Genomic DNA, 23,791 nt, shown 5'->3' on the forward strand with positions numbered 1-23,791 from the left:
TGGTGGTGTTGAGACTCGGGCAGTCTCGGGGAATTCCCCTTCCGGGGTAGTGACGGGGGCATTTGGGCCTGTTCCTCCAGCCGTGTTGTATGAGTCTGCCAGTGGGCTCCCTTCCTTAGTGTTTTCACGGCTGCCCCGGTTTTCTGGTACGGCCGGGGCTTTGGGGGAACGGCTCGGCCCCGGGGCCTGTCGTGTAGGTTCCCGGGGCTGGGGAGGGGCTGACTTGGGGGGCCTTGGCCCCGTTAGACCCCGTGGGGGGTTTTATCCCCCTCTAGGCAGGGCTTGTGGTTACGCGGAGTGGGGTTTTTCCTCCCCACTCGCCGTACGTGCTGTTGGACGTCGGCCCCTCCCCGGGCTCGGTTCCTTGGCCTTTGAGTCGGTTGGTTCCGTCCTGTGGGTGGATGTTTCCTCCCCCGCTTTTTGGGACGGTGTTTTTGTCATGTTTCCCCGTTCGATGGGGTTCTGCGTGACTTTTGATCTCGGGTGCGCCTGCGCCTTCGTGTGCCTTCGGGACTAGTGTTGGCTTCTGTGTTCTCGAGGGTACGGGAAGGTTTTTCGCTACTTCCCGCATTATTGGAACGTCTGTCGGCTCCTAGTACTTGTCGCCCTGTTGGGCTACTTGTCGCCCTGTTGGGCTACTTGTCGCCCTGTTGGGCTACTTGTCGCCCTGTTGGGCTACTTGTCGCCCTGTTGGGCTACTTGTCGCCCTGTTGGGCTACTTGTCGCCCTGTTGGGCTACTTGTCGCCCGGTTGGGCTACTTGTCGCCCGGTTGGGCTACTTGTCGGCCGTTTGGGCTACTTGTCGCCCGTTTGGGCTACTTGTCGCCCGTTTGGGTTCCCTTTTTTTGGGCTCTTTGCTTCTTTGGCCGGTTTTCTTGTTCCTGCTTCCTCTTTTGGCTCTTTTTCTCGTGCAATAGTCCTGGCTGGCGCCTTCCCGCAGGGAGGGTGTGCGGTTCGGCCAGCGTGTTATGCGCATGCGCCGTGGAGTTTGTTTTGGTCTGGGCGATGGTTCAGTGCTGGGGTTTTGCGCCCTTTTTTGCTACAGTGCTTCGCCTCTCGTTCTTCTCCCTGGCTGCGGTATGTGCCCCTTTGCGCCAGGGGTGTCCTGGTTCCCAGTTGTGGGGAGGACACCGCGGTTTTCTGTGTCATGGGTGTGGACCGCCTCCTTCGCCTCTCCCTGTTCTCCTGCGGGTCCGGCTCTGGCGTCTTCACCTGGCGGTGCTCCCAAGTTCTTCTGGGCACGGTTGAGTCGTGTCAAGTTCGAGCCACCATTCGCCAGGTGAGTTTCTGCGGTCTGGCGTCTTTTGGCCGGGCGCTGGATGCGGCGGTGTTCATATACCTGTCTTTATTTAGGTATAATTTTGTACGACTGAGACCGTTCGCACACCAGTGACTGTCCCTTTATCACCCCTTCCTGTCCCCCTCCTGTGCATGTCCAACCCATGCTACAGTCGTTCAGGGGACCCTCCTTTTTTAATGTTGTGAGGTGTGGGGGTTGTAGGGTTGGTTCTGTACTCACCTGGTGAGGCTCCTGGCTGTGCTTGCAGGATTTGAGCTCTGGCTCTTGGGTCCCGCCTATCTGGTAGAACTTGCGGGATAGTACCAGTGGAGTGCAGTGGTGCTATTGGCACTTTTGGGGAACACTGTATTACCATCAGTGGTCTGTGCTTGTTACACGACCTACTTGCGAGCATAAGCCTTCTTGCTGGTTCGTCCGTGGACTTCCAGGGCGCACTGGCCTGTTTTCGTATGGCAGTTCCGGCCCGTCCTGGTTGTGGGGGTATGTGGGCCGGTGGACTGCTCCTAGCAGCTGCCTGGTGGGCCATCCTCTGGCCGGTCTGGCCTGACCTTGGGCCGGGCTTGAGGTGTAAAAGAGCTCCCAGTACCTCATCCAGCAGGTATCGAGCGGGGTTTCTCCGCCGTCGGTCGCCTGGTGCAGGTTTCTGGGCCTGCAGGGTTTTGTCGTGTCTCCGTTGGCCCTGTCTGGGGTCTGCCTGCTCCGTTCTCTGCCTTTGCAGAGGGGAGTTGCTATTTACATGTTGCATGTTGCAGTGGTGCCTGTTGCTGCTGCTGCTGCACGTGAGCATTGGTACCGTGTTTCACGGTGGCGTGTCCTTGTTCCTGTGTCCGGTTGTGGAGTGGCGCTTTGCTGCCGTTTTGTGCCTGGGGATTGCGTGGGGTTTTTGTCCCTGCCTGATTGTCCACCCCTGGTTGTTCTCCTGGTTTTTTTTTTTTGTGCTTCTGCTCTTTCTTCCTGCCTCTTCTGCAGCAGGAATGTTCTGCGTGTGTTCTTAGGCGTTGGTCAGCCTGTGTCCTGTGATGTGCTTCTTTGTTTCGGTCTGTTGCAGTTGTTCGGGCCCCTTGGTTCGGGTCCTGTTCTGGCGGCGACCCTTCCGCCTTCTTTGGTTTTCCTAGCTTGCCCTGCCGGTTGTTGTTGTTGTTTTATTTTTTTTGGGGGGGTTCTTGCGATGTCTCGCGTCGGACCCGTCGTTTCTGAACTCCTGGCGGGCTTGCATGCTTCGGAGTTTTTCTGTTCGGCAGACGTTCCATCTCCTTGTGCCGCCTGGGTTTCGGTGGTCGCGCCCGAGATCTTCTCGCGGCTCCGCCTTTTTCCTGGGCTCGGGGGGGCCTTGTCGGGGCTGCTTATGTTCTGCCTCGTGGTCTCGCCTCCGGTTGGTGGTCGGGTGGCTTCGTGGTAGGTGTCCCACCTGCGTGCTTCTTGGCGGCAGTATGGGGTATTTTGGCGGTCCTTCCTTTTCCTGTCCCTTCTTCGGTGGGTCCTTCTTGTTGGCTTGGTTTACTCTCGGCTTGGTTTTCTAGTGGGGGTTGGGGGCCGTCGTCTTGCCACATACTGTCGCCTCTTTTCGTGCGGCGCAGGCGGAGCCGCTTCAGCTTGCTTTCGGTCTTGGTGTTGCTTCTGCACCGTTAGTCAGCTGTCTTGTGCGTCATTTCACCTCCGGCCTGTTCGTGCGCCGCTTGCACCATCCTGGTCTCTGGTCAGCGTGCTCTGTCTTCTCCTCGGTTGGTAGTGCCCCTTCGGTTCCGGTGTGTTTTTTCGTCGGCTCTTTCCTTTGGGCCTTTGCCTCTGGGGGTCGGTTCGCTGTGTTTTCTTGCTCCTTCGGTTTTAGCGTTTTGGTTGTTTGATGGCAGCAGTCTCCATCTTTTCTGGCGCGGGGTGGGGCTGCTGCATTCTGGAGGGGTCCAGGGTTTGTTGGTGCTTTGTTGGTCGGGCCGGGGGTGTGTCGTTTTTGTGTTCAGTGGCGGCCCTCTGCTGTTGTTTGCGTGCCACGGCGTTTGGGTCCGGAGCGCGTTTTGCGTTGATCCGGTTCTGTTCTTCCCGGTTCGCGGGTGATGGTGTCCCGGGTGGTCAGCCGTGTTCTTGTGGCTAAGCTGCCTGTGTTCTTCCCTTATGCCTGTGGCGTTCGTGGCTTCGCTGCTCTCGCTGCCGTCTGGGCGACGTGGCCTTGCAGTCTTTCGGGCATGGATTTTTGGTGTTCGTGCAGGGGCCTTGCTGCTCGTGGTTCTCGTGTTGTTCCCGGGATTTTCGGGGCTGTGGCGCCTTGGGTTGGCGTTTGCTGCCGGTTGTCTCGCCTCCTTGGGGGGTGCGTGGTGTCCGCCTCCCGGTTTTGTCCCTTTGACCTTCCTCTGTGGGTAGTTAGCTCCGGGGAGCCGACGGGGCTCCCCCCAGAAAACCAGCGTTGAATGTAATGAAACGCCATTTTCTGGGTGAGACCCGGAGGCTCCCCGGCAACCCTCCCTCCCTCCGGTCGGCGTTTTTCGCGTGTTTTGACATCCAGCCTCAGAACTGATGGGTGGATAGCCGGCGTGGGAGGTCTGGGGCTCCCCCTTCCCCCTCCCGGGGAGGGGGGAGCTGCGCAGACAGCGGCGCGGTGACGTATGACGTCATACTAGTTTCCGTGTTTTCTGTTGAAGAGTTCTATTCACTAGTTCGGCTTAGGTAGCAATTTTCACCAGAATAGGGGTTTGTTTTGGAATGCTTACCTTTCTGGATGCTTGACCCGGTCGATGGCAGACATAGAATGCTTCCAACCACACGGGGGTTTCTATAGGCCATTGCTCCCCTTGCCTCTCTGAGGGGGCCAGGTTCTGGCTCGTGGTCCCCGGTAGGCCCTAGAACTCCATACACATGACTGATGCCAAAGTCTGACATTAGCATATCAGCCGGTAAAGCTCCGGGGAGCCTCCGGGTCTCACCCAGAAAATGGCGTTTCATTACATTCAACGCTGGTTTTTTGCCTCGCACTATGTGTAGTGTGTTTTCAAGTGTTTTTCCTTTCATCTCCAGGCCCCTTAGGCCAGGTGTTTGGGGGTTTTTGCCCAAAAGGTCACAAAGAAATTTTAAGAATTTCAATTGTTGTTTTCTGTTCAATTTCAAAAAGTCTTAAAGACTGGCTGTATTATGACTTGTTTAATGAGCCATTCACCCCAAAGCCATTAATGTGTATAATGCAATTTGATATGCAACTAAATATCTTTTGATATGCAGCTTTGGCTTCCTAGTTATATTTATTTTTTATATTAGTTATGCAACTTTAGCTTCATATTGATTCTTGTTATATTTCAGATGACTGACGGTGTTATAGAAGTATTTAAAGAAGTGGCACAGATAAGCGAGGTAAAGAAAGCCAAGATTCTTAATGCTTCTCTCAATGAAGAAACTGGTCACCACGACATATCTGTTCAGGTGCGGAGGATTTTTAAAGTCGGTTATGGGAGCTATGCTGAAAATGGTCTTGTAGCCTATGGCAGGTTAATTTGTTTTAGTTTTAAAGATGCATATTTAATAACATTTATTTCCTATACACTCATAAAGTGAATAAATTAGCTTGGCTCATGAGATTTTATATATAGTATTGAAATAATAATGATAATAATAATTGTACAAGAGTACTGTAGTACAATACATGAAGCTGCTAATGTGAAGAATATTTTGGGCATAACTTACAAAATAATTAAGAAAATTACATGCACAGAGAAGTCACATTAATGTGATTTATCAATGAGAACATCAGTAGGAGCTGTGAAGAGGACTTGAACCTGTGCTCTAAGCACTCCCAAGCAAACACCTCAGACCACTACACCACGACAGGGTCCAATCCCAGGTTGTAATGCTTTTGACTGTGTTCTTACCTAATTGTACTTACCTAATTGTGCTTGCGGGGGTTGAGCTTTGGCTCTTTGGTCCCGCCTCTCAACTGTCAATCAACTGGTGTACAGATTCCTGAGCCTACTGGGCTCTATCATATCTACATTTGAAACTGTGTATGGAGTCAGCCTCCACCACATCACTTCCTAGTGCATTCCATTTATTAACTACTCTGACACGGAAAAAATTCTTTCTAACGTCTCTGTGGCTCATCTGGGTACTAAGTTTCCACCTGTGTCCCCTTGTTGGTGTTCCACCCGTGCTGAAGAGTTTGTCTTTGTCCACCCTGTCAATTCCCCTGAGAATTTTGTAGGTGGTTATCATGTCTCCCCTTACTCTTCTGTTTTCCAGGGATGTGAGGTTCAGCTCCTTTAGCCTTTCCTCGTAGCTCATTCCTCTCAGTTCCGGGATGAGCCTGGTGGCATACCGCTGAATCTTCTCTAGCTTTGTCTTGTGTTTAACTAGGTATGGACTCCAGGCTGGAGCTGCATACTCCAGGATTGGTCTTACATAAGTGGTATACAGGGTTCTGAAAGATTCCTTAAACAAGTTTCTAAAGGCAATTCTTATGTTGGCCAGTCTAGCATATGCCGCTGATGATATTCTTTTGATGTGGGCCTCTGGGGACAGGTTCGGTGTGATATCAACCCCCAGAGCTTTCTCTCTATTTGACTCTTGCAGGATTTCACCTCCCAGATGATACCTTGTGTTCAGCCTCCTGCTCCCTTCGCCTAATTTCATCACCTTACACTTTCCTGAGTTGAACTTTAGCAGCTATTTTCTAGACCATTCCTCCAGTTTATCCAGGTCATCCTGTAGTCTCTGTCTATCTTCATCCGTCTTGATTCTTCTCATAATTTTTGCATCATCAGCAAACATTGAGAGGAATGGGTCTATACCCTCCAGATGATCGTTTACATATATTAGAAACAGGATGGGTCCAAGTACTGAACCCTGTGGGACTCCGCTGGTGACATCTCGCCACTCTGATGTCTCCCCCCTCACTGTTACTTGCTGTTTCCTGTTGCTTAAGTACTCCCTTATCCACTGGAGCACCTTCCCTTTTACTCCTGCCTGTTGCTCCAACTTTTTTAACAGCCTTTTATGGGGTACTGTGTCAAAGGCTTTTTGGCAGTCCAGGCAACACAATTGTGTTGTGGTCTAAGGCGTGTGCTTGGGAGTACCCAGAGCATAGGTTCGAATCTTTCTCATGATTCCTACTGATTTTCTCGTGCAAGTTAATGGTGTAATACTTAAAATTAAATGAAAAGATAACAATTTATAATTTCTGAAAAGACTTAGAAAACAATTACAAATTTTTAATTGATATTTAAGTGAAATTAGAAACTAGTTTTAACAACAGTATGAGGGTTTGAATCTATGTGTTGAGTATTCCCAGACGCGCTCTAGTCGACTGTACAACGACATGGTCAAATGTCGTGATACAAATGTCGTAATGGAGGAATTGTGTGAAACACCGATTAGGCCTCAGTGGAAGTCTCGGGACCCTTGTGGGTGCAGTAGCAGTCCAGGTGCTACTGTATGGCACTCTCCAGGTGCCAGTCTTTGACCATGTCGTGGTACAGTCGACTAGAGCGTGTTAGGAACACTTGGCACATAGGTTCGAACCCTCATCACGGCCCCTGTAGATATGTTCTTTGATTGACCAGACCACACACTAGAAGGAGAAGGGACGACGACGTTTTGGTCCGTCCTGGACCATTCTCAAGTCGATTGTCAAGACACTCGACTTGAGAATGGTCCAGGACGGACCGAAACGTCGTCGTCCCTTCTCCTTCTAGTGTGTGGTCTGGTCAACATACTTTAGCCATGTTATTGTGACTCATTGCCTGCATGTTCTTTGATATATCATGTTAATTTGATTTCTCTGTGTATAGTTATTAATATTATAATTGTAGATGAGATTTAACAAATTATATACTGTTTTAAATGATCCAGTATTTAGAAAGGACAGTGATTAGTAACAATACATATATTGTCATTCATTTTCACACTAACAGCAAAACACAGGTGGACATGTAGAATGAGAAAAAGGTAAGGAAAATTGGTTATATAAAGTTAATTAGGTAGTTCTTATTTTCTCTTTTAACTAGTGGTGAGAATTATAGTTTTTAATACATTACAGGATGCAACCCACAACAATTGACTAACTGAAGGGTACCTATTTATTGCTGGTGAACAGAAGCATCACAAGAAAGGAAATATCTTCAAAGTTTTAAGTATATTTTATCCACGTGTTCCTCCCCATAGAGGGAGCAAGACGAGTGGCAAAATTGCTTGTCCCCAGCAAGTCGTGAGAAGTCATAGAGTCTGGCATGCTCAGTATGCAACCCGTCCTCTTACGTCGCTTTTTGCTCGTATGTACTACGGCCAAAAAAGGCCGTACAGTAATTTGAAAATGAAAAATAATTGAAAATAAATTTTGGAATATTGTTTTCCAAAACAGCAAGTTAAGGGTACTCTGGTAGGTTAGAAGGGCAGGAAGTTCTCCTAAGGTTTCAAAAGTCATGAAAACCGTTAATTCAAAGTTTCTTCAACTAATTTAACAGCCTAAGCCAGAGGACCCAAAACAGAAAACGGGACAGTACGTCACTTTCGTGAGCTCATTTCATTTTGAATTGAAACGTCCTTTTTGAGCCTGAGTGCGCATACGAGCGAAAAGTGATGTCATTTGTAAGAGGACGGGTTGCAGGATGTACCTAGCAAGTTTTGTAAGCTTCAGAAAGCTAATGAGGTGCCATCCAGAAAGGAGCTTTTCATTAAACTCAACTTCTTTTTTAGGTTGTCTGGAGCTGTCGTAATTTGACATCACTGGAACGATCATTCACAAGCACTGACTACCTTGTTCAGGGAGAAAAAGTAATACCCTTCCAGCCTGTTCCAGTCAGTGAAAATGTGTAAGTATTTATTATTGAGCATTCTGAATCTTTGTACTGAAATGTATTCATGACCCAGATCAGTGAACTGCATTGATGGTTGAGAATTTTATTGACATAAGATATTTTTCTGGCCAAGATTTTAATTACAGGTCCTGTAGCACGGTGATGAAATTCTTCAGTTGACAATCAAGGGACTCATATTCAGTCTCCAGGCTGGGCAAAAATGGTTGGGCACAATTCCTTTCACCTGAAGGCTTTGTTCATCTAGCAGTCAATAGGTACCCAGGAGTTAGGCAACTGTTGAGTTGCATTCTAGGGGAAGTCATCAGTAGTAGGCCTAAGCTGGGACATATTATGAAAACAGATTAAAAAAACATATATTAAAATACATGTACAATAATGGAAATCATTCTTAAACATCCTAGAATGGAACAAATGCAGGAAAACCAAGAGATAAAACACACCACAGATGATAGTTTATTACAGTAACTTCAGTGCTTGAAACTACTGTATCACAGGTGTTAACAGCTTTGCTGTATGGAGAAACCTTGCCAGAATAACCTCTCCCAGACCAGTATATATGCATACACATCTTGCAACTATCCTACTTCTCTTTATCTGTTGCTTACTAGTTAGTTAGTTCTGATATTGTCTCCGTAATAAATGCACTCAAAACCAAAGTAAGAAACAATATGGAGTTACTATTTATGACAAATTTCTACACATTCTCTTGCCAGCCATTTCTGTACTTTTCAGTTAACCACAGGAACTATAAACTTTCCAAGGTATACTAAATAAAAATATTTACAGGGACATTGTAGCATAAAGCTGGTGACCCCTATAAATATAATTAATTACAGACTTGTATAATTGATCAATTTTTGTGGGGAGCCACGCAGCTCCGCCTCTTTGAGCAGACGTTCCTAATAATATGTTTGGCCAGTTCAACCTTTTCCCTCCACTCTACGTGTCTTGAGTGTTTGGCACAGTTGTGTGTCGCCGCTTGTAAGGTGAGAAGGTGGCTGGCTTGTTGGTGTACCACCTGTGTACACCATGCAGGAGCAGTATGAAGCTGCCTGGTGCCTGTTCTCGCACTGCTTGTCTCTTGGTCATCTTTTCCTTGATCTCTCGGTCCATCTTTGGTGGTGTCCTGTACTTAAGCTTATTCATATCTTCCCTAGGTCAATTGCTGACCTTTCGCAGGGTTGCAATTTTACTATTAGGTGAAACGAAACCATGGCCAACCATTTCTATCCCACTCAGGGATTGAACTTAAGTCCCTTGATTGTGAGCTGAGGATGTAGACCACTGTGCTACAGGATCCTAAATTACTTATTGAATTCACATGTGAAAAAATATCTTGCAAGAGTGCTCTTTTATGCACTTCCATTTTATTTAATTACACATTTCTTGATAGGTTTATTATATGGTATTCTTACGTCCTTTGTTTTCATTAAACCGTTTTGGATTTTATCGTTCAGAGAGCTGAGTGAGACGAGTGCAACAGGGAAATGGACAGCCTTTGTGGTGACCTCCGAGAAGAAGAAGGGTGAGCAGCAAGTGATTGTTGTCAACCAAGATGGCTCTATGAAAACATTTGATCTTGAAGCTGCAGGAAAACATGGAAAAGTGAGACAGATGAAAATGTTATGCTCTATGTACTCTGACTTAATTACTTTTTGCAGCATTGTTGTCGTCGTCATCATCATCATCATATCCCACTTTCATGCAGTGGAGGTGGTATCATGAGCACAATGAAAAGAGAGCAGCCGTATAGGAGAAAAAATTAGATAATAATCAAGTTTTACACATCCATTCATCACATTTTGTTCACAAATCATAGCTTCATGGATAAACAGGCACCACCATGCTCTAGTAAATTGTCCATGCGAGCACACCCCTACATCAGTGCTGCTTGTGAATTATACACTGTACTGTACAAGCTAAACACTCCTTACACACAGAAATCACAATTGCGTGATGCATCCAATGAACAAATCCACAAGGGCCGTGACGAGGATTCGAAATCGACTGAGGATGCTCAGTCGATTAAGGTAGCATCTGGGATGCTCTCGGACGCAGGTTCGAATCCTCATCACGGCCCTTGTGGATTTGTTCATTTAAACACTCCTTATAAATTGCTGTCATTTAGTCTTGTTCCTCTCCACGTTCCATACATTCCTCTCCACTTATTCCTGCCAAAGTATCTTAAGTTCCAAGTTGATTCAATAAGATGTTCTTGAATAGCAAGTCTTTGGGGACCGTTTCGTTGTAGAAGCAGTGGTCTACAGCACTGTACAGTATCTTTAAAATTGGCTTTCAAAACTGCTTAAAAAGTAACAAGGGCAGCCCCTAACCTTTGTGTGGCTCCGAGCTATTTAGCATTTGTCACCCACAGGCGCATAACAAAAAAAAATATATATATTTTTTCTTCTAAACCTGTTAATTTGTGTTCTCTGACCATGGGAAAAATATTAAAAAAATCGTAAGTGGTATATATTGCCCACTAGAGGGGCGGGGAAGTCTGGCAAAAAACAGACGCTGACTTAGAGTGCGTCCCAGACGGTCTGTTGCTCCCAGCTGTCAGGCAGGAGTGGCCACAAAGAGATAATTACCTAATTATTTCAATGTCTCTGATTGATTTTTCATAGTTTTCTGTGGGGAGCCCCTACGGCTTCCTGGAGCTTATCGGGCTAATGTGTGTTATATTAGATTGGGACATTAGCTAAGGAGTTCAGACCTACCAGGGACCAGTGCCAGAACCTGGCCCCTTCAGAGAGGTTTCAGGGAGCAATGGCCCTGGAAAACCCCTTTGTGGATGGGGTTTTCCTTATCTGCCATCGACCGGGGTTAAGCACCCAGAAAGGTAGGCATAACAAAACAAACCCCACATGGTAAGAAACTAAAACAAAAAAACGAATAGGGATGTAGAAACTCCCTACAATCACAAGGAAACAAGCAAACAAGCAAACATCACACTTTACTGCCGCGCCGATCGTCCGCGCAGCCCTCCCCGCCCCGAGAGGGGGAGGAGGGGGGAGCCCTGGACCTACCGCGCCGGCTGCCAAGCTTCAGTTCATAAGCTACTGTCAACCGGGATAGACGCTTCTCTGGCCTCACTTTCCTAGGCGGTGTTTGCCTTGTGTGGCGTTCACTGCCGTGTGTTGTGTTGTGCGGTGGCCAGGAGTACCTCATCAGTGCCAGGGCTGCATGCGCTTAGTGGTTGACTTCTCTAAGCGCCCTGTGAGTATTGCCCTTGCGTAACAGGGTTATCTTCCCTGGGGCGTTCGGGAACCATTCCCGTAGAGGTTCTTGCTGCTCAGCATTTGCCTCGCCCTTGGGGCCAGCTGGGGCTGGGGGCCTTTGTTTGGCCTTGGGTAAGGATTGGTATTGTGCTGGTTAGGGGGTCAAGGTGTTGCACAGCCTGCCACCTAAGCGGCGCCCGGTTCCTGTTGCTTCTGGAGACGGTGTACTTTTGCGGGGTTTTTCTTTTGTTTTTATTTTCATGCCTGGTGGGGGGTCTGCCTAGTGTGGCTATAGTTCCACTGGTAGTGTTTGGCAGCCCTCTGCTAGGCCCCCGTGATTGTATACACGTCGCAGGGGTTTTCAGTGCTATCCTCTACCCTCTTGTTATGTTTGGGTTTCTTAACCGGTTAGCAACACCTTGCCCGGGCTTCCTGTAGCAGTCAGCCTACGGGCCCTGGAAACCCCTGTCTGGGCTCGGGGGACCATTGAATGTGTCTTCCGGGTTCCAACCCGTCTTGTACGGGATAGTTGGTTGCTGTGCCCTTGTCTCTGGTTGACAGTCGCCACTTTTACCTCCGTCATGCTGCCTGTTGGGTCACTGACACCTTGACCCGGAGTCTTGCAAGAGATTCTCTGCTTGTTCTCCAATACTCTCCTGATGTTATTACTGTTCAGAGTACAGGCAGCATCTGTGATGCAAGCTAGGTTAGGTTGCTGCAACATGCTAGGTTGGTTTCCCACTCGGATGCCCCGAGGCCGCCCCATTTTGGTTAGGTGCTGTTCGCCCCTTTCCCTCCCTGTTCCCGGCTCCGGACTGTCTGCGGGTTTCGGGGTCGGGGCAGGGTTTAGTTGGGGCCGAGACTCGGGCGGTTTTCGGGGGCTGCCCTGTTCGGGTTGGGGGACGGAGGTTTTCGAGCCTGTTCCTCCTGCCAAAGCTTCTGGGTCTTACCAGTGGCCCTTTCTTGCTGCCTTTCCCATGGACTCTTGTTTTTCTTTAAGGGCAGAGGGCTTGGAGGACGGCTCTGCCCTGGGGCCTCTGTTGCTGGTTCTCGGGGCTGGGGGGATGCCTGCTAGCAGTTCTGGGGCGGTTTGCCCTTGCCTGGGTTTTCTGCTTTTGGGCGGAGTTTTTTGCCCATCCAGTCTGCTTGCTTCCCACTTTTGCTGGCGCGTTTTCGTATCTTTAGCATCAGTCACAGCCCTCTGTCTTGCGGCCATTTTCGTCTGCCAGTTTCCCGGCGTGGCCACCAGGGCGGCGTTGCGGTTTGTTTACTTGCAACTGGGTGTGCGAGCGAGCTTCTTGGGTGAGTTTTCACCTTTTTTCAGGGGTTTTATTCTCCTGTTGTCATTTCTTTGCTTTTCTGGTGTTTTCTGCCCGTTTCCTGTTCCTCTGGGAACGTTTGGGTGTTGATTTTACACGGGGTTTCCCTTTTTGTCTGTTATGGGCTTTGTCTCTGGCTGGTATGCTTGCTCCCACACCTTGTCCCTCGGTTTTCGATCTGTTATGACCGTTTCCCTGGGGGTTCTGTCTGGGGGCTGTGCTTTGCCTTTCTGTGGTGTTCTACGCTGGCAAATGTGGTGGTTTGGGCTCCCCCTGGTTCGATTCCAGGTTCCTTTGGGTTCTTTGGTTTCGTTCCGGAGGTTTCTTCCTTTTGGGCCCCCTTTGTGGGTTCAGGGGGCTTTGTTTCCTCGTGTGACTCGGTTCTGCCTTCTGGAGTTCCGGGGTCTTCCTGGCTTGCAAACTGATCTTTTTGGGTCTTGGCACATGTTGTGGTCATGCCGAGAGTTTGAGGGTTAGTTGTCAAGGTGGGCCTTTTGATGCAGTTCTGTGCCTTCTTTGCCTGGCCGGCGTGGTCCTCTCTGCCCACTGGTCGGCGACTTGTTCTTTTCTTTTAAAGTGTATGTGTGTGTGTACGCATGTACATGTGTACGCTGTGTGTGTGCACATGTGTATACACACGTGTGTGTGCACATGTGTATACACATGTGTGTGTAACATACCTTGTGTGTATATGTATATGTATGTGTATATACATAATGTGTATGTGTGTGTGTACTTTTTCTTTCGGAAGGGGGCTCTGTTCCCTTCTCTGTTGATGGGGCGCTGGGGGAGCAGCTTGCTCTGTTAACTCTCGCATGGTCCCGCTGTTGGTGGGCGCTTTTGGTTGTCTTCCAGCCTCTGGTGGCGTTGGTGGACGGCTTCTCCCCCTTTGGGGGGGGGGGGGTTCAGAGCTGGCGGGGTGGGCTTCTTCTCCTGCGCTTCGTCATGTCATCTTAGTGGGTGCGTTGGACGTGGTCGATCCGCCAGTACTTCTGGGGTTCCCGTCTGGTCTTTGCAGTCATGGGCTTTTCGCATATGCGGTTCTTCTGGACTTCTTCAGTCTGTGCCCTGGATTCTATGCCCTCCTCGGAGGACTGTTGTCTCCTGTCCGACTTCTGTTGGGGTCGGGTGCCTGGATGGTGGCCCTGGACCTCCAGGTCACTTCTTGGCACATTCCTTTCCAGTTTTCCGGGACTGGCACAGTTGGTGGTGGGGCTTCAGGCTTGCTGCTTTTGTTGCCTTCCCTATTTTGTAATTGGCACTTGGTATATTTTTTGCATCTTTACCGGATCTTAGTGCCCTGTCTGAGTCTGCTTGAGATTCGGTGTCTGGCCTACCTCGACGACTGGCTGGTGTGGGCTCCCAGTCAGTCTGCTTGTCTGCTCGCCAGGGGTGTGGTTCTTTCCAGATCGCCGGGTTTGGTTTCCTGGTGATCTGGAGGCCATTCCACCTCTTTCCGTCCCGGGTTCGGACCTGGGCCTTGTTTAGGGCTATTGGGCCACTCATTGTCTTTCCCTCCAGAAGTGTTACTGCGGCTGTGGTCCTGCCTTCAGCTGTACATGAGGGGGTCCCAGGTTGCTAAGCAGTTGTGCGGGAGTCTGAACTTCGACGTGCTGGTCTGCCCGCGGGGTCGGGTTTGGCTTCGGTGTCTGTTTGGTTCCTTCGAAGACTCCCCTTCCGCCTCTTGCATTCGTTGGGTTCGTTCCTCCGGGGATCTTGTGTTGGTGCTGCGTCACCAGCTTCCTCTTTGGGGTTTTCAGGGTTCCGTGCCTTGGCACCTCCCCGAGCCTTCGCTCGATGTGTTCACGGACGGGTCATCTCTCGGCTGGGGTTTTATGACCAGTGCTCACCAGGTCGGCCGGGGATGGTGGAGTCTGTCTGTCCGTCAGGCTCACAGCACGGTTCGGGAGTTTGTGGCTGTCTGGTTTGTGCTTCGGAGGGTTTGGGTCACTCGGTGCTCTACCATTCAGCTCCGTTCAGACTGTTCTCTGGCGGTTCTTGCCGGAACCATAGGGTTTCTCTTAGGTGTTGACCATTGGGGTTGGTTCCGTAGTGGCTCATTTGCTGGATTCTCAGGGTTTGGCTAACCGTGAGGTTCATGTCCAGGGTGTGTCCTGCGTCCTGGTGGACAGCTGTCTCGGTTCATTTCTCTGTTCGCGGATTGGCCAGTCGTCGCCGACTCGTTTTGTTGGCTCTGTCGGACGTATGGACTCCTGGCCATGGACGTCTTCGAGTCGGCGTGGTCTAGGCATCACCCATTTTATGTGGCGCCCTTACCCACCTGCGAGGCATTCACGGTGGATGCTTTTTGGCAGGACTAGTCGAGGTGGGGGTACCTGTTCCTCTTCTCCCGGTCCAACTGTTGCTTCGGGTTCTGGCTCGGTTGCAGCCCATTCCCATGAGAGCAGTCCTTAAGGTTCCTTGGTGGCCAGCCCAGCCTTATTTTCAGATGCTGCTTGATAGGTGTCCGAACCCGGGGCGTTTTCCCGCGGCTCCACCTCTTTCGGCAGGTCGAATCGGTCTTGTACGTGACTGGTTTGGCCGTGGGTGCGTCCTGTGTTGTCCGGTTGTGCTTTTTGCCGTTACCTGCGTACCGTGTCTGGGGATGCGCTGTGGTTGATCCGGTTCCCCTCATTCCCTGTTTTCAGGGCTCGGGTCTCCCAGGTCGTCCGCAGAGTTTTTCAGTCTTCCAGCCTGCAGTCTGTCTTTGCGCCCGTGCTGTTCAGACGTTTGCAGCTTTTGCTGCTGTGTTGCTGACGTCTAGGGCTCATTTCGGGCGCAGGGATTTGAGGGTCGCACAGGTTCTTGGCCGCCCATTCTTTATGCGCGTGTGCTCCTGTGCATTCTTGTTGCCTTGGGCCGCAGGTTGCAACCTGTTGTCTCGGCTTCGTGTTGCAGAGTTTGTGGCGGCCGCCTCCCGGGTTAGTCCTTTCTTTTCCTTCTCTTTGGGTATGAAGCTCCAGGGAGCCGTAGGGGCTCCCCACAGAAAACCAGCGTTGAATGTAATGAAACGTCATTTTCTGGGTGAGCCCTGGAGACTCCCTGGCAACCCTCCCTCCCACCTGTCGGCGTTTTTTTCGCGTTGGTTGAAGCTTAGCTTCCGAACTGAAGCTTGGCAGCCAGCGCGGTAGGTCCGGGCCAGAGAGGGCTGCGCGGATGATCGGCACGGCAGTAAAGTGTGATGTTTGCTTGTTTCCTTTTGATTGTAGGGAGTTTCTACCTCTCTGTTAGGTTTTTTGTTTTAGTTTTTTACCATGTGGGGTTTGTTTTGTTATGCCTACCTTTCTGGGTGCCTAACCCTGGTCGATGGCAGATAAGGAAAACCCCAACCACATAGGGGTTTTCCAGGGCCATTGCTCCCTGAAACCTCTCTGAAGGGGCCAGGTTCTGGCGCTGGTCCCTGGTAGGTCTGAACTCCTTAGCTAATGTCCCGGTCTAATATAACATACATTAGTCCAATAAGCTCCAGGGAGCCTCCGGGGCTCACCCAGAAAATGGCGTTTATTACATTCAATGCTGGTTTTTTGCTGTAATATTATTCAATAGTGTGTAGTGTGATATATTTATATAATAAAATGAGTGAATCATTGCTGTACTCAAAAATATGGTGTGCATATTGTTGATTCAATTATTATGTTCATCAAGCAGTGAACAGATACTTTGTCAGTTATTACACTATATACACAGGTTATATATAAGTATCTGCATGTTTTGTTCACCATAACGAACCACTAAGTTGCTATTATGAGTCAAAAAGCAATGAGGAGTGACCGCCACACACCAGCCAGCCATTCGCTGCCACTCACTCCCTCAACACCTCACTTGTCCACATTCCCCTCCCACCATACTGTTTTTGCTTTTATTCACTATATACAGACGTTATATACAGTATAAGTATCTACATTCGTGTTCACCATAACGAACCACTAAGTTGGCATGCTGAGTGGCAGTGGCAGCCTGCCACTGGCTGCTACTTCCTCCCTCCCTCAACTCACCTGACTCACCCACATTCTCCTCCCACAATACTGTTTTTGCTTTTATTCACTATACACAGACGTTATATATAAGTATCTATATGTTTTGTTCACCACAACTGTACAACTAAGTTGATATAGTTAGTTCAGGCACTAAGAGTCGTCGCTACACACAGTCAGGTAGCGGCTGCCTCCCTCACACATTCAAGGTCAGACGCACTAAAATTTCACCCCCAACAATACTGTTTGTGGTGTTATTACCCTATATACAGATGTTATATATAAGTATCTACATGTTTTGTTCACCATAACTGTTCAATTAAGCCGGTATAATGCCCAAAGAGCATAGTGGCCACCCCTACCAACATGACAAATCATGCAGATGTTGTCACACCCATATCTTGAGGTTATCTTGAGATGATTTCGGGGCTTTTTAGTGTCCCCGTGGCCCGGTCCTTGGCCAGGCCTCCACCCCCAGGAAGCAGCCCGTGACACCTGACTAACACCCAGGTACCTATTTTACTGCTAGGTAACGGGCATAGGGTGAAAGAAACTCTGCCCATTGTTTCTCGCCGGTGCCCGGGATCGAACCCGGGACCACAGGACCACAAGTCCAGTGTGCTGTCCGCTCGGCCGACCGGCTCCCCATCACCAAAATGGCTTCTCCCCCACACTCCTTTTGCTGTTATTACACTGTATATACATGTTATATATAAGTATCTACATTCGTGTTCACCATAACGAACCACTAAGTTGGTATGCTGAGTGGCAGTGGCAGCCAGTGTCAGCCCGCCACTGGCTGCCACTCCCTCCGTCCCTCACCTCACCTGACTTGCCACCATTCTCCTCCCTCCATACTGTGTTTGCTTTTATATACAGACGTTATATACAAGTATCAGCGTGTGTTGTTTACCATAGCGAACAACTAAGCTGGTATAGTGAGTCCAGACAGTAAAAGGTGGTCACACAGAGTCAGCAGACAATGCTACCTCCCTCCCCACCAAGATTACTCTTCCCACTACAGCGCTAATTATCACAACAATCCTGCTATTATCAGAATCCTGGTCATTTTTATCACAGTCAGGGGTCTTCTGTAATAATATCATCGCTAAATAATAGCATGAACATGTATATTATGGCATTTTTAGGCGATGCTGTGGTCACAAGCTGAACAGCAGTGCTGTGAGCTCATGCTGCGAGCTCATGCTGCGTGCATCAGGCTTGGTAGCTCACTCAATACTGAGGCCCCTCACACCCAGGAATTTGGCCCACGATTTTTTTTTTAAATGGCATCTGTTCACAAGAGCCCTGATGAAGGTGTGGTGAACCCCGTGTATCCGCATGCCGTTTAAATCTTGCGTAGTACTCCAATACATCATATGATGTAGAGCGCAAGTTACTGCAAGTCACTGAACACATCATATGATGTGTTGTGCACTTAAAGGGTTAAAGTATTGTAGTGCATAGCTATTCAACCTTTTAGCGCCATTTAAGTAGGTCTTTAGTAGCACTTTTAAGAACTGCTGTACTATAAATATATTTTATATGTTTTAAAGATTTAGTTTTGCTCAAATTTACAAACATATTCTCATAAATTCACTTCAGATTTAGTATGTTTTGCAAATATAAAGCAGAGGATCACAACTATTTTGAGCCATGTGTTAGTACCCTGTCTATCTGCCACCATATATCACTGGAATTAAATGAAAGATTATTTTATAAATATATTCTACAGAATATTGGTAATTTTTCAAGTCATATATTAGCCATTTTGTTCTGAAATGTGTAATGATATACTGCAGGTGTATGCAGATGGTGAGTTTGGGTGCTTGGAGTGGTCAGCGGATGAGACAATGCTTGTGTATGTTGCTGAGAAGAAGCGAGTTAAGCCAACAAGTTTCACAACTCGACCTAAGAGGTAAGGTTTCACCTTGTGCTTTCCCATTGTCGGGGATAGGAAGCTTATTGAAGTCCTCCCCTAGGCCAAGTACTGATGCCCTTCTCCAGGATGTAGGCAACAACATTTGTTGAACTCCCCGTTACCTGCAGGCGATGAGTCACAATAACGTGGCTGAAGTATGTTGACCAGACCACACACTAGAAAGTGAAGGGACGTCGACGTTTTCGATCCGTCCTGGACCATTCTCAATCAACTTGAGAATGGTCCAAGACGGACCGAAAACGTCGTCGTCCCTTCACTTTCTAGTGTGTGGTCTGGTCAACATCCCAGTTACCTCTTTACTGCAAGATGAACAGATGCATCAAGTGAAAGAAAATGTCCCCAGCCATATCTGTCCCACCTGGGGATCGTCAGTCGTGAACTGAAAATGTTGCAGAGAAGCTGCTTTACAACTCTGGAAATGGTAAAAAAAGAGCACTGACTATACGAACCCATTTTGTGTACTTTTTTAGAAACCCCTTTGTGACTCCTGAAGCTTATGCACTTGTACCTGAGGGCCAAGAGCATATCAGGTGGTGCTTCGGACTTTCTCACGGCCTACTGCGAGCAGATACCAGAATCCTGCCCCTCACAGAAGTGGCAGAGCTGAGGGTGTCTTAAACACTATACACACTAAGAGGAAAAAGAAGCACGAAAAAGGTTGAGAGATACATAATAATTCAAAATGCTTAGAGAAATGTTTGTTAAGAGCAAATATCAAACAAAAACTCAAACTAACAACAAATTGAAACGTACCCCATGGCTTTTCATTCCTGCCACTGTGTGGCAGTACAGAACTACTCAACCACCAGACAACCTGGGTTTAGAACCACCCAGCTCCATACACTCGAATTAGAGTATACATGGAGAAGCAGGGTAAACATGGTGGGAGAAGTGATGTGACTGAGAATGGGGTAGAAACATTTCATTCCCCAGAATGGAATGTTTCATTCCTTTCCAGAATGGTTAACACTATTTTTGGAATGGCCTTCTCAGGGGCTGTCCAAAGTTTCTTTCCAAAAATTCCTTAAATGAGGGACCCTGCAACACACTCCTCATACTGTATAGAAAAACCGGCAAGAGAAGCCATGTGTTATTGAAAACGAAATCTTCAGAGGCTTAGCTGTGAACGTCGACTTCCTGAATGACAGTCCCAAATGTATTTGGACTGCAACACGTCTCAAATTCACACCGGAAGCAAAGAGGTGGGGAAAGAGGTAGAAAAACTGACTGTGAGCACAAGAGGAGCAGGAGAAGCTACACCACACCAGGACATAGCACAAGAGGAGCAGGAGAAGCTGCATCACACCAGGACATAGCATGAGAGGAGCAGGAGAAGCTGCAGCACACCAGGCCATAGCATGAGAGGAGCAGGAGAAGCTGCAGCACACCAGGCCATAGCATGAGAGAAGCAGGAGAAGCTGCAGCACACCAGGCCATAGCATGAGAGGAGCAGAAGCTGCACCACACCAGGCCATAGCATGAGAGAAGCAGGAGAAGCTGCAGCACATCAGGCCATAGCATGATAGGAGCAGGAGAAGCTGCAGCACCACCAGCTGTAGATTCATTAAAGAGAACACTACCGGTGCAGCAAATTGACAAAAGTCAAGAACCTGAAAAATATAAGTGGTTCACCAAAAAGATTACCCTAGAATTTCACTAGATGCTTGAGTCACCCTCAGAAACCATGAGCAGTAAGCACTTGAGAAAACTGCAAAGATCAAAAGAACTTCATTGAAAACAAGCAGAAACATTCGAGGCCAAAGAATGACAAGCCGTCAAAGATGAAAAGTATACAGAACTCTTACATGACTGCCATATAGAAGCTCAAACCAGATGGTAGCTAGAAACTTTACAGCCATCTCTGAAGGAGTGACTTCTAACCATTTAAAAAAGCAAATAAGACCCACATGAAAACAAATTTGATAGTTGAAGGTCACAATAGTGACCCAAGACAACAAAAGGGCACAGTGTTGACAACCAAAAGAGGCTTGACTAAAGCCAAACAAAGGGTGGACATGTAAACAGCATAAGACTTGACAGATGACGATCCCAAGAGGAGGGGAAGTGTTAGGAAAATAAACTGAAGGGACAAAAGCATGAGAATGGTTGGGTAGCATGTGTAAAATGGTTACAAAAGAAACAAACACAGAACCTGAAACAGATAACACTGAACATAACATTAAGATCAACCCCAGCGAAGGGGCTGTACTACAAAGTACTTCCCGGTCTGAAAATTAATTGCAGGGAATACCGTGTCAAGTCAAACAGATCCACCTGCAACCTGTCAAATTTGACACAAAACCACAGAAAAGAATTTCTTTCTATCACCCTTCCACTGGGAACAAATGCAAATGGAAGAGACTAACCAAGAGAATAAATAGCCTCTACCTCACAGATCGGTAGATTGTATTGTACCATTTACAATCTTCTACTGTATTTACTGTACCATTTAGGGACTGCTTTGAGAATGGTCACAATCCCATGGAATTGATTTGCCACAAGGACAAATTCCCAACACACTGGAGCACGATTGTCCACTAGGACTGTCAGCTAAAGGAAAGGGAATCAGCGGATCCTCCCTTACATAATCAAACTCATGGAAAGGCAACAGTAGACAGACTTTGGTCAAAGTAAAATGTACAAGAGAGAGAGAACCAAGCCATCACTCACACCCATGCACAGAGCTATGTGCTTACCCCCACCAGAGACCCATTTTCTAACCAAATAGTAAACAACAGAAGACCAAATGGGGAAAAATCCCATGTTTTTAATGAAATTAAGATATATCTGTTAATCTATAAGTGAAAAGCTTTGAGAACAAAATTTATGTATAAAGTTGGGCTATTATTAATTTTACTCTAGTATCTTGTAGCTTTAGTATACATTTTTAATTAAAATAACATAAAATTTGTTAAAATATCATTGTCCTAAACTGTCTACAGTGGAGAGGAGGACAGCCGAGGCCAGGAATTCACCTTTCGAGATGATTGGGGGGAACAGCTACTTAGCAAGCATCAGGTAAGACATAAAAGTAGCATTTCATTCAATAAACAAATCGACAAGGGCCGTGACGAGGATTCGAACCTGTGTCCGAGAGCATCTCAGACGCTGCCTTAATCGAACCTGCTCTCGGTCGCAAGTTCGAATCCTCGTCACGGCCCTTGTGGATTTGTTCATTTGATGCATCATGTTATTGTGATTTCTGTGTGTAATTTCATTCAATTATTTTATCATCTTGGTAGTAAAAATTATGTGTAAAATCAAGTACAGAGCACCACTTGGTTCCCGAACTTTAGTTATCCGAAACTTCCTGTTTCCCGATTGGTGTTGGGGAGTCACGCTACACGAACTAAGTTCGGGTAGGAAGTAGTCCGCCAAGCTTCACGCCGGCTGGGGTTGGGGTTACCCTACACGAACCAAGTTCGGGTGAGGAAGCAGTCAGCCAAGCGTCGTGCCGGCCCGTGGTGGGTGGGTGGGTGATGGTTTAGTTTGCTCACTGACCGTGTCGGGCGCCGCCTGCTACCCTGTGACATCACAGACTCACGGCCTATTGTTCCCATTGTTTGAATTTGTCACGAGACTGGAGTGTTCATTCCTTGACTTTGTTTTACATATCTGCACAATCAAGGAACATCCGTGCACCATGTCGACTCCAAATGCACGCATTGTGTCAGTGAAAGCATCTACAAGCGGGTTACGTAAAAGAGGTCAGTGATGACTCTCGGCCGACCGGGAGCCGGTCGGCCGAGTGGACAGCACACGGGACTTGTGATCCTGTGGTCCTGGGTTCGATCCCAGGCGCCAGCGAGAAATAATGGGCAGAGTTTCTTTCACCCTATGCCCCTGTTACCTAGCAGTAAAATAGGTACCTGGGTGTTAGTCAGCTGTCACGGGCTGCTTCCTGGGGGTGGAGGCCTGGTCGAGGACCGGGCCGCGGGGACACTAAAAAAGCCCCGAAATCATCTCACGATAACCTCAAGATAAACCTATCATTTTTTACTATTTCTCTAGAAGTGAAAGTGATAAAGCAATACGAAATAGAAAGGTAGTAAGTAAAGCAAAAGTGGAGAGTGTTGATAACGCAGTGTGGGAGTGGTACAAACAGAGACGTGAAGTGATGAAGAATCCAGTGGCACGCTGGCTGCTCGTGGAAAAGGCGCGTGAATTTCACCAAGCAATGAAAATTACTCAAAAGGGTGTATACAGTGATGGATGGCTCAGAAGTTTTAAAACCCGTCATGGCATTATGTTTATTAAAGTGCATGGTGAAAGACAATCTGCTGATATTGTTGGTGCTGATGAGTATGTAAGTAAATTTGCAGAGATGGTGCAGGAACAAAATTTATCTCCAGAGCAAATTTATAATGCTGATGAGACAGGTTTGTACTGGCGTATGCTTCCCACAGAAACGATGGCTCATAGTGGTGAGGACGATCCTTCAGGTGATTATAAACAGAACAAACAGAATTTCTTTGTTGTGCTGTGCAAATGCAGCTGGCACGCACAAATTAAAATTACTTGTGATTGGAATTAGTAAAAACCCCAGGGCTTTAAAGTCAGCCAGGTACCTCCCTGTGATTTATAAGGACCAGCCACGTGCGTGGATGTCTCGAGTAATATTTGTCGATTGGTTTAATAAGAACTTTGTACCTGAGGTGAAGGAACACCTGAAAAGTGTTGGTCTCCCGCAAAACAGCAAAGTTGTGCTGCTACTAGATAACAGTTCAACGCATCCACGAGGTGATGAGCTAGTAAATGGCAATATTATTGGAACGTTCTTGCCACCCAATACAACTTCAGTGATCCAACCCATGGATCAAGGAATAATTAAGAACCTTAAACACCACTACAAGAGGATGTTTGCCAGACGTCTTAATACTCAGCTTGGAACACTTAAGAACTTTTATAAAGTCTTCACAATAAAGTCAGCTATCTGGACTATTGCTAGTGCGTGGGATGAGGTAAAGCAAACAACACTAAGAAATGGTTGGAAAAAACTTTGGCCCGCGTCAAGTCTGTTTCCTGAGGAAAATGACGAGGCAGATTTTGAAGGATTTGCGGTGAAGAAAGTTAGCGAGAAGAACAAATTAAGAGAGGAACTCCTAGCCTATGTCAAGGGGATTAAGTCCCCTGAGATTAGAGCAGAACTGGTGACTGAAACAATAGAAGATGACATAGATAGATGGATAGATTTTGATGAAGAAGCCCCAAACAATCGAAACATGACTAATGATGAAATTATAG

The 23,791-nt window shown here is 47.7% G+C and overlaps 1 protein-coding gene across 6 annotated transcripts in view; it reads left to right on the forward strand.

Annotated features, from left to right (window-relative positions):
- The window catches only part of LOC123760251 (acylamino-acid-releasing enzyme), a 246,343-nt gene that overhangs the window by 18,696 nt on the left and 203,856 nt on the right, over positions 1 to 23,791 (forward strand). For all 6 annotated transcript variants that reach the window (XM_069338417.1, XM_069338419.1, XM_045745747.2 and 3 more), the window contains exons 3-7: positions 4,586 to 4,705; positions 7,970 to 8,085; positions 9,549 to 9,696; positions 18,408 to 18,523; positions 21,490 to 21,565. In XM_069338417.1, coding sequence (XP_069194518.1) covers positions 4,586 to 4,705; positions 7,970 to 8,085; positions 9,549 to 9,696; positions 18,408 to 18,523; positions 21,490 to 21,565 — 576 coding nt within the window. The remainder of the gene's footprint in view (positions 1 to 4,585; positions 4,706 to 7,969; positions 8,086 to 9,548; positions 9,697 to 18,407; positions 18,524 to 21,489; positions 21,566 to 23,791) is intronic.

The sequence above is a fragment of the Procambarus clarkii genome, chromosome 39, assembly GCF_040958095.1.
Source record: "Procambarus clarkii isolate CNS0578487 chromosome 39, FALCON_Pclarkii_2.0, whole genome shotgun sequence".
NCBI classification, from domain to species: Eukaryota; Metazoa; Arthropoda; class Malacostraca; order Decapoda; family Cambaridae; genus Procambarus; species Procambarus clarkii.